General features: G+C 34.4%; 1 protein-coding gene across 1 annotated transcript; it reads right to left on the bottom strand.

The window, feature by feature from the left end:
- Positions 1–14,526: 14,526 nt before the first annotated feature.
- Positions 14,527–15,066, bottom strand: LOC118837166 (peroxisomal multifunctional enzyme type 2-like). The gene has a single exon (XM_036744130.1). The coding sequence runs from the start codon at positions 15,010–15,012 to the stop codon at positions 14,527–14,529; it is 486 nt and encodes a 161-aa protein (XP_036600025.1). The 5' UTR covers positions 15,013–15,066.
- Positions 15,067–17,543: the final 2,477 nt, after the last annotated feature.

Genomic DNA, 17,543 nt, shown 5'->3' with positions numbered 1-17,543 from the left:
TCACTGAATTAGAAATAGCACTGGATTTCGAGTCAGAGCACTTAGATTCAAATTCTGTCTCTAGCATTTACTTCATGTTTTTGGGCAAGTCATTTCACCTCTTTATATCTCAGTCTTTTCATCTAAAAAAGGACTTTAGACTCACCTGCCTTTAAAGTCTTTCATCTTTAAAGCTATGATCCTAAGTCTTATTTCATCTTGAGTATTTAAGTGTGGGATGGTATGATGTAAACTTTTACCACAATCAATAATTCTAACTCAGTTCCTTGTCATATAACCTATGAAATTTTATGTGGAACATGAAACCATTAACAACAAGGTATCTGGACCTGTATAAGCTCAAACTTAAACATTTTGCTAGGATAGAGGGGAAAAACGACATTTTATGTATGGATTCCTGCACATCTCTTTATAATTCCTGAATGAGGTGTAAATGACTTGAATAAATTATTTAACATTTATAACAGGTAATAAAATGCCATCTTATACAAATAAGTGTTCCACTTTATAGTTAATATGTCAATATTCACTTAGCACTTTTAAACTCTTAATTGGTTCAATCCCACAGTGTCAGTGTACTGTAGATAACAGATCAGCATCTATCACACTCAGGGAGGAGCCACCCAAAGAACTCCATGCAAAAGTACAAAAGTGCTTTCCCACTTCCCTTTCTTTAGGTACCTTTTGATACCCTTACTATCACAATCTTCACTCTTAGATGTTCTAAGTATTCCTGATGTCTTATGTTTGCTTTAAATCATTTCTCAGGACTATTTCTCCCCAAAGTATCCTATGCTTCAAAATTTCTTTTACATCTGTCCACCAAATCAAAACTTTTATTCCCAAAACCTGAATATACACTTGAAGTAATTCACACTAAAGTGTAATACGTTCTCTCTCTCTCTCTCTCTCTCTCTCTCTCTCTCTCTCTCTCTCTCTCTCTCGCTCCTCCCTCCTTCCATCTCAAAAACACTTATATCTTCATTTATTAAAGCTTAGTATCTTTTTTTCAGCTGTCATGTATCAGTGTCTTCCATCCTTCACTAGACCACCATGAAATACGTTGTGGTAATGAAGAAAGACAAATGATCAAAAATGAAAACCAAAATAACTGCATCTGACAAATAAATACTATTGTATTCCCATAATTCTCTCATTTCTCTACTGAGAGGAGAAAGATATGTCACATACTGTGTTATTATGACTACGTTAGTATATTTAGTACATTTCTTTTTGTTTTATGATACAAAGACGATGTAGCTTTAAAGGTGAATCTTGTCCAGCATTCTGATTAGAAGAATATTTGAAAGATTTTTTTAAATTAACAATTGAAATTAATATTATAATTGAGTACCATCTTCATGCTACTTACCTACCTCAGGATGCCATCCATTACTCCTTGTTCTACAAAGGTGGTACTAGCCCTAGCACCCCAATTTTGAGAGATTGCTGGTACATAATGTAAACCATTAATTTTCTTCACATTTTTTCATGTGAGAAAACTTGAATAAGACAGGACATAACAAATCAGTCTCTGAGTCAGGGTAAATCTAAGTGCTCCTGGCACTCAGACATTCTGCTAGAGCATATTATTTCCCACAACTATGAGTCTACCAATCAATTATAGTAATTGTCTTGGGGAAGCACCCAAACACTATTAAAGTAACAGTAAGCATATTCAGCAAGAAGAATGAAAAAAAAAATTTAAGAAGATTAACATTGACTAAAAATATTTACTATTTTAGTATTCCTGAAGTACTTCCTAAATTATGATAAATTTACATTAATGATTTTAACTGTATATTTATGTTTATATTTCATATGTGTATATTAGAGCTTCTAACATTATGCCATGCCCCATGATGACATGATGGCAACCCTGGATTGTTTAGGACTGTACTGGTAGACTATCTATTCTGGCATATTCTAACACAATGGAAAGTTTTTGAGTAGAGGTCTGGTTTCAGATTATGATTTTTTTCCCCAAGTAACAGGATATCATACGGCAAGGCTTATAAAAGAATGGCCATTGCATGATGAAAAAAATTTTAGCTACTGTTACATCTAAAAATAAGATTAAAAAATGACACTCTTCTATTCAGTGCTGAAGAGTTCTTTAGCTTCCCTAGTAATGTCAGCAAAATGGTGGGAAAAGAGACATAGTTGCTAAAAAAACAGATTTTTGACCATCTACAAACCTAAACCATTGTTATTCTGCACAATCATTTTTCTATTACCAACTACTTAAGGAATTGAAACACCCTAACAGCCAAGCAATAAATAAAAACAAAACACATAAAGAAGTGTTTATTAAATGGAATTTGGTTCCATAATTCTCATAGGGAAACAAAAAACATTGTATCATAGTTTCTGCAGCAACCTCACCTTTTGTGCTCAAGAAGAGTATTAAGTTAAAAGAGATTAAGTAAATGTATGTTATGAAGGATAAAGAAGTGGAGAGCCAATTCCAAACCCTTAGAAGTCACTTCAGGCAGAAAATGAGGCTAGTGAAATGTGAATTGCCCAGTATGGGAAGATACTGAGACAGCTTTGAAGTATAACCCTCAAGGAAATCACAATCAAAGGGGAAGGGGGCAGAAAGCAAGCAATAAGGGGACATTGTTGGGGGTGGGGTGTTATCAAATATCTAAGGAAGAAAAAGCATTTAAATGTAAGGAGATAAATCAACAGGAATTTTTTAAATACCAGAATGGAGTATGGTCTACAAATCAACTAAGATAGTCTATCTATAAATAGTCTATCTTTAAATAAATATTGTAAGTCATAGGAAAATGAATCAACCACTGATGGGGCAGAGGAATCTATGGATTCCTGAGAAGATGGAACCATAGCACAATATACCTGAATGGTATAAAATAGAAATATGAATTATGAAAGCAGAATTTATTATCTGCACAGCAGAAACAATTAGCAAAATACAAAAATTTGAATCAACATTGGCAATTATCACCAATGAGACAAAAAAGAGGATATCTGATTGAGAATGCAAATACATAAAAATGAAGGGTGACAGAGAAGACAAGCAAGAACAGGGATGGGGGAAGGGAATAAATATTTATGTTACACCTGCTATGTGCTGGATACTATGCAAAGAACTTTTTACACAGATTATCGTACTTGTTCCTAACTACCACCCTGGAAGAAAGATGCTATTATCGACCCCATTTTGCAATTGAGGAAACTGAGGCAAATTTTAGTTGATTTCCCCACCTTCACACAGATAATAAGTGTCTGAAGATGGATATTAACTTGGTCTTTTTTTTACACCAGTCCCATCATTCTGTCTTCTGCATCACCAGTTGCCTCTAGATGAAGTTATGTTTAAAAAAAATCATGATCTTCATATATGCCAAGTATAATGATCTTGAAGAAAGGATACTGAAAGACAAGTTAAGAATTATAGGTCTCCCCAGAAGAGCGTTCAAGTCAAAATGGAAGAAAATTATATAAAACTTTTGAACACATTGAAAAGAAAATAATAATTGTAAAATCTTGAGACTTCCTATAATCGGAAGGAAATCTGTACTGCAAATAACAAGACACATGATGGATAAATGTAAAAGTCCCGGTGATGTACGAGGAATTGTGCAATCAAGAAAAAGACCTTCAAATATAAAGGAAAGACAATTATAATAACATAAGACTATTATGGAGCAATAAAACTATAAGAAGTTTTGAAATAATGTGTTGGGAAGAGCAAAAGAACTTAATGAGCAACCCAAGGTGACATACCCTACAAATCTGAGCCTAATCATTAATGTAAAAATTAGAGAAGTGAATATAAAAGTTTTTGAAGCATTTGCAGAAAGAAAAGCAGAGCTTCACATATATCCCAAACAACAGAAATACAGTTGTTAATAGTGAACATTCATATAGTATTTACTATGTGCCAGACACTGTGCTAAGTTCTCTACAATTATTATCTCATTTGATCCTCACAACAACCCTGGGAAATTGGTGCTATTATTATCCCCATCTTACACTTGAGGAAACTGAGGCAGAGATTAAGCGACTTGCCCAGGATCACACGGCCATTAAGTAACTGAGGCCAAATTTAAACTCTGGTCTTCTGAATCCAGGCTCGGAGCTCTATCCACTGAACTCAGTAGCTGGCTCTAAAAATAGTAGCTTAATAAATCAATATACAAGCAAGAACAACAATGAGAACAGCAGCAAAATAACAAAAAACCATTAATAGATTTCTTTCTAAAATTACAAGGTAAAAAGGTGAAAGCTGAAAGCTAATAGAAGTGACTGTGAACAAACAGGATTGGTCCATCATGCACTAACCTTATAACGCTCCATCCATAGTTACATCAATATATTTAAGGAACTTAAATGCAAAAGAAGCTGTATCATAAAAGGATAGAGGACTGGAACAAGACAGAGGAGAATTATAATGTGCCTTAATCAAACCAAAGGTTTAAAAATAAGGAAAATAACTCTGAGTCTCTCTGGAAGAACAGCTCCTAGCAGAGAAAGGCTGAGGAAAAAAAGAGGGAGGAAAGGCACAATTAATAAACATGTCATTTACACACCATAATACCACACAAATTCTAGTTTTGGTAGGCACAGTTCCAAATGTAAATTTTAAAGTGAAATGCTAAATAAGAGTGGGTCAAATGCCAAATCATAGAAACAATTAATGATCATGTGAAGGAACATAATAATGATGAAACAATAAACTAATATTTCATCAGTGCATCTAATGAAGTTGTCAGGTACAAAATCATTATAAAATCATATCCCTACAAACATACATGAACAAAATAGAAGAAGCAAATGTATTAATTTAATATTCACTTTTCAAAATAAAGCCAACAATTAAACAACTCTAAAGTAAGCATAAAATAAGATATTAACATAATAAAATAGATATATTGAAAGCAAAAGAAGCCATAGAAATAAAAAATAAAAGTTGGTTCTTTGAAAAGACTAACAAAATTGATAAACTTTTAGTGAATTTCATTAAAAATGTGAGCAGAAAATCAAATCAATAAAACAGTATATGAACAAGGTAAAATACACAGCAAAGCCAGAAGAAATAAAGAGAATTATCAGAACTTATTCTGCATATAGCTATTTACTATATAACTCAAAAGAAGTAGAGGAATACCATTAAAAATATAAAATACTGAAACAAGCAAGAGACCAAAAAGAGATATTCCAAATCCAAAAGATATTCAAGTCCCAGAAAAGGAAATAGAATTAATTGTAAAAATATGACCAAAGAGGGGAAACCTCCTACTTCTGATGGAAAAAGAACAATTAGTACCAATAATACACAACTTGTTTCAAAAATACCAAAAAGAAAGCACTCTATAAGATTTATTTTTATGAAAGAAATATATTCCAAATACTAAAACCATGAAAGGATAAAACAGCTAACAAAAACTATAGACTTACATCACTAGTGTCCGTTCAAATGTTTTAAATAAAATCCTATCAAACAGATTATAGAAATTCATCCAAGAAACCATTCACCATGACCAAGCTGATTTATACTAGGTATTCAAGGATGACTCAACATTAAGAAAACAATAAATATAACTCATCTTATTAAAAACAAAAAAAAATCCAAAACCACATAATTGTCTCAAAGCTAAAAAAAAACTTAAACAAAGTGTAGCACTCATTTATGCTAAGAACTGAAAAAGTATAAGCATTGAGGAACAATTTTATGTCATAAAATATATCTATCTAAAACAAAAATCAAGTACTATATTCAATAGGGATACCCTAGACACTTTCCTAGTAAATACAGGAGTAAAACAAGGGATAGCTAGTCTCTCCATTATTATTTAGAAGAATTCTGAAAGTGCTAACAATAGCAATAAGACAAGAGAAAGAAATTAATGTTGGATAAACAGATATGAAAGGAAAACTATCCCCTTTTGCTGGGTGATGTGATAGTTTACTAAGGATTCAGCAAGGGTACTACAGACAATTAATAGCTCCAACAAAAGTGCAGATTACAAAATAAACCCTCAAAAATCAACCACATTTCTATATAACAACAGAATCCAGGAAGCCTTCATTGAAAGGGAAATTCCATTTCAAATAACAACAAAATGCACAAAATGTTTTGTATCAACATACAATGTACACAGAATATGGGTAAATTCAATTGAGAAGTGTGCTTAAAGTAAATAAAGAACAATTTAAATAGATGGCTCATAACCTCATTCAGTGCTCATTGCTATAATAAAAATGAAAATATTACCAAAGTTAAATTATAATTTTAATGCTATACCAATCAAATTTTCAAAGTAAAACTTTATAGAACTCTATAAAACAATAAAAAAATTTCATTTGGAAAAAAAATAAAATTTCTAGAATCTCAAAAGAAATAATGAAAAGTGGGAACTAAAATTTCCAGAATTCATCAAAAACATCTTGAATTAGTTGGGGGATGGGAGGTAGTTCAATGAAATATATAAGACAAAGGAGAATCAAAACCAATGAAAGCCCAAAACCCAGTTTTCAATAAAGCAGAAAACAGAAATTACTTAGCAAATAATTCTGCACTTGAAAAAAGTCACTGGTAAAACTGGAATGCGGTATGGGAAAAAATACTAACATTTTAGACTACGTTATACAATGCAATCTAAATAGATCATGCTATAAAAAATTAAAGGAAATTGGATCTTAGACTTCTCACAGCTATGGATTGGAGATATATTCTTAAGCAAACAAGAAATAGAGGCAATTATAAATCAACTAGATAAATGATCATGAAAAACTTTAAAACTTCTGCACAAAGAGAATGCACTTGGACTAAGAATGGAAGTGGCCAAATGGGAAATGAAGCTTTGAATCCAATTTCTGATAAAGGCTTATTATCTAATACATGAAATTAATATATATACACATATGTTAATATACATATATAACATATATGCATGTCTATATGACATAAAATTTCCTCAATAGAAAAGTGGTCAAAGACGTAAACAGTTTTTAAAGGAAGATTTTTCAGGGTACAAACATATATTAAAGAAAGCTGAAAATTGCTAATAAGAAAATAAAAACAAAAAAATTATGATGTTTTATGTCACTTTACAAATTGACAATGCATGGGAATAATAAATATTAGAGGGGTTGTGGGAAGATAGGTATGATAGTGCATTGTTGGTGAAGCCATGAATCAGTGAAACCATTTTAGAAAGCAATTTGGAATTAAGAAATAAAGTTACTAAGATGCTTATATCTTATGAACTGGAGATTATATTGCTTCACTGGTATCCCATGGCAGTGATTGATAAGAAGTAGGTCATTATATATACCAAAACAGCTAAAGCAAAACTGTTTTGAATGAAAAGAATTAGAAACAAAAAAGAAGATAATCGCTGATTTGGTGAAATGCCTGAACAAAATATGATACATGTATGCAATGAAATATTGTGCTATAAGAAATGGCAAATGTGATGGACAAAAAGGATCATAGAAAGGTCTACATGAACTGATGCTGAGTAAAGTAAACAGAGTAAACAAAATTAATATACACAGTGATGACAACAATTTAAATGGAAAGAACAGCCCCAAATTCAATGTGAATATTGCAAAATTTAAAAAAAAATACAAGCAGATACTGAAAGAATATATATGAGAAGACACCTCTATGTTATCTTTTGGCAGACGTTGGAGGTCCACAAGTTTTGTACATTGCATTTAGTTTCAAACTTTTCCTTTTCTTTTTATTTCTTTTTTATTATTATTTATTTATTTAATATTTTTAGTTTTCAGCATTGATTTTCAGAACAGGTTGAATTACAAATTTTCTACCCATTTCTACCCTCTCCCCACTCCAATATGTCCTATATTCTGACTGCCCCATTCCACAGTCAGCACTCCCTTCTGTCACTCCACACCCCTTTTCCCTTACTTTTGTGTAGGGTAAGATAGATTTCTATGCCCCATTGCCTGTATGTCTTATTTCCTAGTGGCATGCAAAAACTTTTTTTTGAATATCTGCTTTGAAAACTTTGAATTCCAAATTCTCTCCCCTCTTCCCTCCCCACACCCTGCTCTCTAAGAAGGCAAGCAATTCAACATAGGCCACATGTGTATCATTATTCAAAACCCTTACACAATACTCACGTTGTGAAAGACTAACTATATTTTTCTCCTTCCTATCCTATCCCCCTTTATTCAGTTTTCTCCCTTGACCCTGTCCCTTTTCAAAAGTGTTTGCTTTTGATTACCTCCTCCTCCTATTTGCCCTCCCTTCTATCATCCCCCCCTTTTTATCTCCTTCTTCCTTCTTTCCTGGGGGGTAAGATACCCAATTGAGTGTGTATGGTATTCCCTCCTCAGGCCAAATCTGATGAGAGCAAGATTCACTCATTCCCCCTCACGCGGCCCCTCTTCCCTTTCTACAGAACTGCTTTTTCTTGCCACTTTTATGCGAGATAATTTACCCCATTCTCTCTCTCCCTTTCCCCCTCTCTCAATATATTCCTCTCTTGTCCCTTAATTTGATTTTTTTTTAGATATCATCCCTTCATATTCAACTCACCCTGTGCCTTCTGTCTATATATATACATATATATATATACACATATATATGTATGTATATATATGTATATGTATAAATGTATGTATGTATACATATGTATGTACATTCCTTTCAGCTACCCTAATACTGAGGTTTCATGAATTATACAAATCATCTTTCCATGTAGGAATGTAAACAAAACAGTTCAACTTTAGTAAGTAACTTATGATTTCTCTTTCTTGTTTACCTTTTCATGCTTCTCTTGATCGTTGTGTTTGAAAGTCAAATTTTCTATTCACCTCCGGTCTTTTCACTAAGAAAGCTTGGAAGTCTTCTATTTTATTGAAAATCCATATTTTTGTCTTGGAGCATGATTCTCAGTTTTGCTGGGTATGTAATTCTTGGTTTTAATCCTACCTCCTTTGACCTCCAGAATATCATATTCCAAGCCCTTCGATCCCTTAGTGTAGAAGCTGCTAGAACTTGTGTTATCCTGATTGTATTTCCACAATACTCAAATTGTTTCTGACTGCTTGCAGTATTTTCTCCTTGATCTGGGAGCTCTGGAATTTGGTGACAATATTCCTAGGGGTTTTCTTCTTGGGATCTTTTTCAGGAGATGATAGGTGGATTCTTTCAATTTCTATTTTAACCTCTGGCTCTAGAATATCAGGGCAGTTCTCCTTGATAATTTCTTGAAAGATGGTATCTAGGTTCTTTTTTGATCATGGCTTTCAGGTAGTCCAATAATTTTTAAATTACCTCCCCTGGATCTATTTTCCAGGTCAGTGGTTTTTCTAATGAGATATTTCACATTGTCTTCCATTTTTTCATTCCTTTGGTTCTGTTTTATAATATCTTGGTTTCTTATAAAGTCACTAGCTTCCACTTGCTCCAATCTAATTTTTAAGGTAGTATGTTCTTCAGTGGTCTTTTGGACCTCCTTTTCCATTTGGCTAATTCTGCCTTTCAAGGTATTCCTCTCCTCATTGGCTTTTTGGAGTTCTTTTGCCATTTGAGTTAGTCTATTTTTAAGGTGTTATTTTCTTCAGTATTTTTTGGGTCTCCTTTAGCAAGTCATTGACTTGTTTTTCATGGTTTTCTCGCATCACTCTCATTTTTCTTCAAAATTTTTCCTCTACTTCTCTAACTTGTTTTTCCAAATCCTTTTTGAGCTGTTCCATGGCCTGAGACCAGTTCATGTTTTTCTTGGAGGCTTTTGATGTACGCTCTTTAATTTTGTTGACTTCTTCTGGCAGTATGTTTTGGTCTTCTTTGTCACCAAAGAAAGATTCCAAAGTCTGAGTCTGAATCTGAGTCCATTTTCGATGCCTGGCCATGTTCCCAGCCCACTACTTGACCCTTGAGTTTTTCATTGGGGTATGACTCCTTGCAGAGTATAGAGTACTTTGTCCCAAGCTTGAGGGTCTGATCTGTTATTTTTAGACCTACACAACCAACTCTGCCACACCAGCGCTCCTCCTCCCCCAAGAACTGCCAACCCAGATCAGACCCAGATCCAAGCTGGCTCTGCACTTCAGCTCAGATCTGCCACCCAATTCCTTCCACCAGGTGGGCCTGGGGCCAGAAGCTACTGCAGCTGCAGTTTTGTAGCTGCACCTCCCCCATTGCCCCTGGGGTGGTGGCCACACTGCGAATGCCTTTCACTCTGTCCCCTGCAGCTTTTCCCATTAATCCTCTCTGCCGTCCTTGGTGTGCGTGGGCCAAGAAGTCACGCAACTGCCACAGCCCACCCACACAGGGTTCCAGGGCCTGCCCTGCCAGCTCCTGGTCTGGTTGGTCCAGCCACAGCTCATGCTGGGCTCTGCTCCCCTCTGCCCCCAGCTCCCAGGGACAGACCCTACCCAGAGAACATCCAGGTTGTCCTGGGCTGGAGCCTCACTTCCCTCTGCCTTTCAGTGGGTTCTGCAGCTCTAGAATTTGTTCAGAGCCATCTTCTATCTGTGTTGGGAGAGTCCTAGGGGAGAGCCCTAAGCCCTAAGTCCCCACTTTCCAGGTGCCATCCTGGCTCCACCCCTTCAAACTTTTTCATTGTGCTGACTAATTATACTAATTTTCTCCTTCTATTTCTCTCCTTTGTCTTTAAAGAGATACTATAAGCTTCATGGGATGACTGACAGGGAGGGAAAGGAATACTTGGAGAAATTATGGCAATGTAAAAAATACATTGATAAAAACTTATTAATAACAAACATCTACTGATCATCAACATGAAAAAAAATCAACAGACAGACAAGTCTACCAGTAGCACTCAGCAGAATTATGAAAAATAACTTTCATCAAGTACAAAGAGAAATATTCTTCCCTTTTAATGGAAAAGTTCTACATTATTCTTAATGTATCAAGCCCTGTAACATTACAGAACTTTCTCAGTGAGGCATGAGGTCACTCAAAAAAGAGGAGCCAAGTCGTTCACAAAAGATAAAAAATGTTTGTAAAGAATGAATATTGCCTACAACATGATATTGAAAGGAAATTCCATTGAGTTAGTCTATCAGTAAAAGTATCTCAGACAGACACTGAACTGACCTAAAATTGATTAGGAGGAGGTGATCTGGCTAAATTATATATTAGTGTTGGCACAGTGCTTGAAATGATTTCAAATTGCACACTACCACAAAAACCCTTCTCTCCAATACCATAATTCTCCCAAGGTGCTTTATGGACACTAATCATGGAACATCATCAAGTCAGAAGAATTTCAAATGCAGAGCAATGAAAACATCAATGAATAGTAGAAACAGATGGCAGCAAATTTCCAATGTTGACTTGTACACAAGTAGAATAAGAGATCATCTAGGGTATGTCTGACAGAAAATATAGTGAAAGTGAGGGATAACAGATGAACATCTTGAGTGTTCTATGAAAGATTAAAAGAATAAAATGACTGCCTCCAGCATGGGAGGTGGAACGTCCATGAATGATTTACATGTAGAAATGGGCAAGAATCATACATAATGAGAGGACATGGTGGGGTTCCAATCTGCACTGGTGGAGACAAATAAGATTATCAGCCCATTCAAATACTAAAGTGTAAACAGAAAATAAAAGGAGGGAAGAGAACATTATACACAAACATTCAAGTTTGTTTGCTTTTTTCCACATTCTACATAATAGCAAGTTCCTGGAGGGCTGAAAAAAATGTTTTGTACTCCTTTTTTCATATTCCCACAGTGTCTTGGACAGGTTTATTCAAAAAGTGTGAATTCAATAAACATTGTCGCTGATTCTTGATGGACAGATGAATAACAACAAATTTTCTATTTATCTGGTACTATGACCATCTGGCACCCCTTAGAGGGCACTAGAATCTTAGAATGCATAGACAATCAGCCATATGTCGGATTATATGCAGGGCATATTGGCTTCTTCCAAGAAGCATGAAAATCCCTTACCAGTATTTTGCTTAGTGTGTTTCTTTGGCATCCCTTTCACTTATTGTTTACAATCCTGAAGTACTTTAATATCTACATATCAAAGTACTCCAAGCACTGAGCTAGATTTTGTCAGGAAGACCTATATTTAAATTCTGCCTTCGTCTAATGCTAGCTATGTCAACTGAGGAAAGACATTTAACTTCTCTGACCATCAATAATAATTCCTCATAGAGTTCTTGTTCCCTCCCTGTTGTTCTTCTGACCTTTAAACACTTCATCATCATAATTCAGATGTCTTGTCACTCTGCAACTTCCCTCAGTGACTAAGAATTTCTCACATTGGAACATCCCTCTAATATGCTAACCCTATTCTCCCATTTATGAGTTTGTTACCATGGCCTCCATTTGGAGGATCAATCCAGGACACCCATGCTTCATGGCCCTTCCTCCTGGGTTTCTAACTTTCCTAGATTTTTCTGTCATGCCACAATGTGATTAACTTTGCTTCAGTTTCACCACAACTACTGCTTTAAGCTCCCTTTTATGTAGTGGCTTCTACTATAGAATGTAAGCTCTTTAAGGGCAAGGACAATTTTTTTCTTTTTGCTAGTGTCTTTATCTTCAGCAATTAATGTAGTGTTTGGCACATAGTAAACACTTAATAAATGCTTGTTGCATGCCTACCTACTTGCCTAATGAGATAGTACACATAAAGCATTTTACAAATTTGAAAGTGACATAAAAAGGTCTGTTGTTGTTGTTAGTCCTATATCAATTATCTAGAATTTTAGGTGTAATTCCTAGAAAGAAATAATAAATGGGCAAAGAATGTTTGCCTTGCACATCCAAATGACTTCTGTTGATAGAAGCCCCATAGTTTGAATGAAATAGTTTTAATTGACCTAGGCTGTCAAAATCTTCAAGAACTGACCCTAATTCTTAGATACAGCTCTGGGTAATCAAAGACTGCTCCACTAGAACAGGTCAGGCCCAAGATTAACCAGGAAATCTATCAGAGCTACTCTATAAACATAACAGTTATTAAAAGAATAAGTTTGTCTCAAGGATAACTAGATTCTATTCTACCTCCAATCCTCTGGGCTGTTCTAGGTTCAGAAAAAAAATTAATACAAGGCATTTAAGGTCATTAATATTAGGAAAATTCCTAGTACTCCTAAAGAATGCTGGCAGGCTATAATCTGATAACATAAGGCAGTAACATGAGAGGTTATGATTTCCTCATGCTCTTTTCAAACTATAATGTCAATGTCACACTCTAAAACACTGAGTCTCCTTCATAGTATATTGTGTCAGATTTAAATAAGCAAGAACAAAAATAATAATTTCAAATGTCTCTACAAGTTTTTATCAATGAAACTAAACCAAATATCAAAGAATATAGAAATTGGGGTGCATTGATTCACAATCATTGCATTGTTTATGTGCTTGAGTGAAAGAAGTAGGAGAAAGAAGAACCATGTAAACAGAATATATAATTCTCTAATTTATTGGAAATTAACAAAGTTCAGAACATTTACAAAGAAGAAAATGAACAGAAAGAAATAGTTGGGGGGGAATGATCAAAGAACAAAAAAAATGTGCCAGGAAAGAACAAGACAAACTCAGAAGAAGACAAAGATATCAAACAGCTACAAGCGAAGCCTCAAATGAAAAAAAAAAAAAAGAGTGAATTGGACACAAGCCCAATAAGAATTCCCAGAAGAGCTTAAGAAGGATTTTAAAAGTCAAATAAGAGAGGTAGAGCAAAAAATGGGAAAAATAATGAGAGTGCAAATGAGATGCAAGAAAAATATGAAAATAAAATCAATACTTTGATAAAAGAGGCACAAAAAATTATTGAAGAAATAAAACCTTAAAAAACAAAATTGGTCTAAAGGTGAAAAAGGCATAAAACTAAGTAAAGAGAACACTATAAAAAGCAGAATTGGCCAAATGTAGAAAGAGGTACAAAATTTCACTGAAGAAAATAATTCCTAAAAAACTAGACTTTAGGAAAGCAGAAGCTAATGACTCCATGAGAAATCAACAAAGAATAAAACAAATTCAAAAGAATGAAAAAATAGAAGAAAATGTAAATATCACATTGGAACAAAACTAACCTGGAAAATGGATTGAGGATAGATAAATGGAATTGGCTCAAAGAGAAAATATAAAAGACACAGTCAGTTGGATATGTCTGTCTTACCCAACAGAGAAGTAGAAGGAGAAAAGGATAAGAGAAGGGAGTGGGGGAGTCATAGAGGGAAAGGCAGATTAAGGGAGGCATTTCTTAAATGATCTAATTTTTCTTTCAATATAAACATTATTTTAAGCCATAGAGAGACCCTATTAAGGTGAAAAGTTAATGTTATGAAGAAATGCAGGCCTAAGAAGAGAAGCATTCAATTTATGCAATGCACCTTCAAATCCATTTCCAGCAACTGTTAACAATCAAATGACAAATCAGTAGAAAATTAAAACTTGAGTAAAGTCCTATCTGTTATGGAACTGTTAAATGTTTTCCCACCAACTTAGTTTTGAAGACTTCTGTCATATGATCACAAAGGCTTTGGTGGAAAGAAATCTCAGTTTTTCTCACTGATGGATCCTTCAAAGCTTCGCATAATCTTTAAGAATCAGCTCTAGCTTCTGGCTCAGCATGATGTTGCCTTTGACCTGAAGTTTGCTGCTAAAGAAGGCCTTTTGGGGGTTAAGCTTGCCCAGAACAACCCCCAAGAAGTCTTCATCTGAAAGAGTAAAGACTGTGTCAGCAGAACCCCTTGCTGGGCCTTGGTATAATTCTCCAGAGCCATTTTTTAGGTCAATAGTCCATTGTGCTGCAGTTTCTCCATGTTTAGTGAGGTTCCATTTGAATACAGCATTCACCTTCTTCACTAGTTCCTTTCCAACATCTTTGATGCGATGACCTATTTCCTCAAAAACAAGGGTGCTCTGAAGTGCTCCATCCTTAGAAGATACCTTAGCTGAGAGATCATCAGATATTGGTACAAGATCCACATATGCATTTGAAAGGACAATGTCTCCAGTTTCTTGGACCTTGTTCTGAAAGTGAATTCTATTTCCTTCCTTCCACATTTCTGTTAATAGAGTTTGTCCTGGATATACTGGTTTTGCAAAATGGGCCTTAATTGCTCTGAATCTATAAATGACTTTTGAGAAGTGACAGGATGAAAAAGAGAGAGAAGTATACAGAAAAAAATAAGATAGAGGGAAACTCAATATTTATAACTGAGTATGAATGGGATGAACTTGCACATAAAACATAAGAGGATAGCACAATAAATGACCAACCAGAATCCAACAATATGTTGTTTAAAAGAAATGCATTTGGGGGCATCTAGGTGGTGAAGTGAGTAGAGCACCAGCCCTGGAGTCAGGAGGACCTGAGTTTAAATCCGGCCTCAGACACTTGACACACTTACTAGCTGTGTGACCTTGGGAAGTCACTTAACCCCAATTGCCCTGCCTTCCCCCCTGCAAGTACATAAACAAATAAATAAAAAGAAATGCATTTGAAACAAAAATACATGCAAATAAAACTAAAGGGTTGAGCAGAATCTATTTTGCTTCGACTGAGGTTTTGAAAAACAGGGGTAGCAATCATGACCTCAGAAAAATCAAAAGCAAAAATGGACCTAATCAAAAGAGATAATCAGAAAAGCTACATTTTGCTAAAAGGTAAGAGAGAAAATGAAGTAGCATCAATATTAAACATATATGCACCAAAAGACACAGCACCCAAATTCTTAATGGAAATGTTAAATTAACTACAAGAGAAAATAGACAGTGAAATTAAACTCATGGGGGACCTCAATTTTCCACTCTCAGAACCAGAAAAATCCAAACATAAAATAAATTAGAAAGAAGTAAAGGAGATGAATAGAATTTTAGAAAAAAACAGATTTGCTAGACCTCTAGAGAAAATTGAATAAGAATAGAAAGGAATACAACTTTCTCTCAGCTGCAAGTGACAACTTCAGAAAAAAACAACCATGTATTAGGGCATAAAAACCTCACAAATAAGTGCAGAAAAGAAGAAGCATTAAATACATAATTTTCAGACCATATGCAATTAAATCATTAATTGCAAGTAAAACCAAGTGCAATTAAAATCACATTCAGTAAAGGGATATGGAAAAATAGATTAAACATCAATTGGAAACCAAATAATCTCATGCTAAAGAATGATTGGGTAAAGAAAAAAATCATAGAAAAAAATGATAATTTTATTAAATAGAATAATAACTTATGGAAACATATCAAAATTTGTGGGATGCAGACACACAGTACTTAGGGAAAATTTTATATCTCTAAATGCATACACAATAAAAAAAATAAAAAGAGCTGATTGACAAAATGGGCATGCAATTAAAAAAACTAGAAAAATAACAAATTAAAAATCCCCAATTAATTTTTTCCCTTTTCGGAATATCTTATTTTTTCCCAATAACATGTAAAGATAGTTTCAACATTCATTTTTATAAGACTTTGATTTCCAAATTTTTCTCTCCATCCCTCCCCTCTGCCCTCCCTAAGATAGCAAACAATATGATATAGCTTACACATGTACAATCATGTTAAACATATTTCCACATTACTCATGTTGTAAAAGAAGAATCAGAACAAGAGGGGAAAACCACAAGAAAGAAAAAAATAAGTGAAAAAGAGCATTCTTCAATTTGCACTCAGACTCCATAGTTCTTTCTCTTGATGTGGATAACATTTTCCGTCACGAATCTTTTGGAATTGTCTTGAATCACTGTGTTGCTGAGAAGAACTAAATCTATCATAGAAAATCATCACACGATATTGCTGTTGTTGTGTACAATGTTTTCTGGTTCTGTTCACTTCACTCAGCATCAGTTCATGTAAGCCTTTCCAGGTTTTTCTGAAATCTATCTGCTCATCATTTCTTATAGCGCAATAGTATTTCACTCCATTCATATACCACAACTTGTTCAGCCATTCCCCAATTGATGGGCACCCCCCGGTCAATTTCCAATCCTTTGTATCTACAAAAAGAGCTTCTATAAATATTTTTGTACATGTGGGTGCTTTTCCTTTTTATGAACAGATCTATTAGTAGTATTTCTGGCTCAAAATGCCTGCACAATTTTATAGCCCTTTGGGCATAGTTCCAAATTGCTCTCCAAAATGGTTGGATCCACCAACAATGCATTAGTATTCCAATTTTCTCACATTTCCAATATTTAGCATGTTTTTCTATTCTGGCATATTAGCCAATCTGATCCCAGAGTTGTTTTAATTCACATTTCTCTAATCAAAAGTGGTTTAAAACATTTTTTGCATGCCTATAGATACCTTTAATTTCCTCATCTGAAAATTGATGGTCCATATCCTTTGACCACTTATCAATTGGGGAATGACTTGTATTCTTATAAATTTGACTCAGTTCTCTACATATTTGGGAAAAGAGGCCTTTATCAGAGACAACGATCACAAAAAAAATTGTTTCCCAGCTTTCTACTTTCCTTCTAATCTTGTTTGCACTTGTTTTTGTGCAAAAATTTTTTAATTTAATGTAATCAAAATTACCCATTTTGCATTTCATAATGTTATCTATCTCTTGTTTGGTCATAAATTCT

Source organism: Trichosurus vulpecula, chromosome 2, assembly GCF_011100635.1.
Source record: "Trichosurus vulpecula isolate mTriVul1 chromosome 2, mTriVul1.pri, whole genome shotgun sequence".
NCBI lineage: Eukaryota > Metazoa > Chordata > Mammalia > Diprotodontia > Phalangeridae > Trichosurus > Trichosurus vulpecula.
This window is presented reverse-complemented; position numbering and strand designations above follow the sequence as displayed.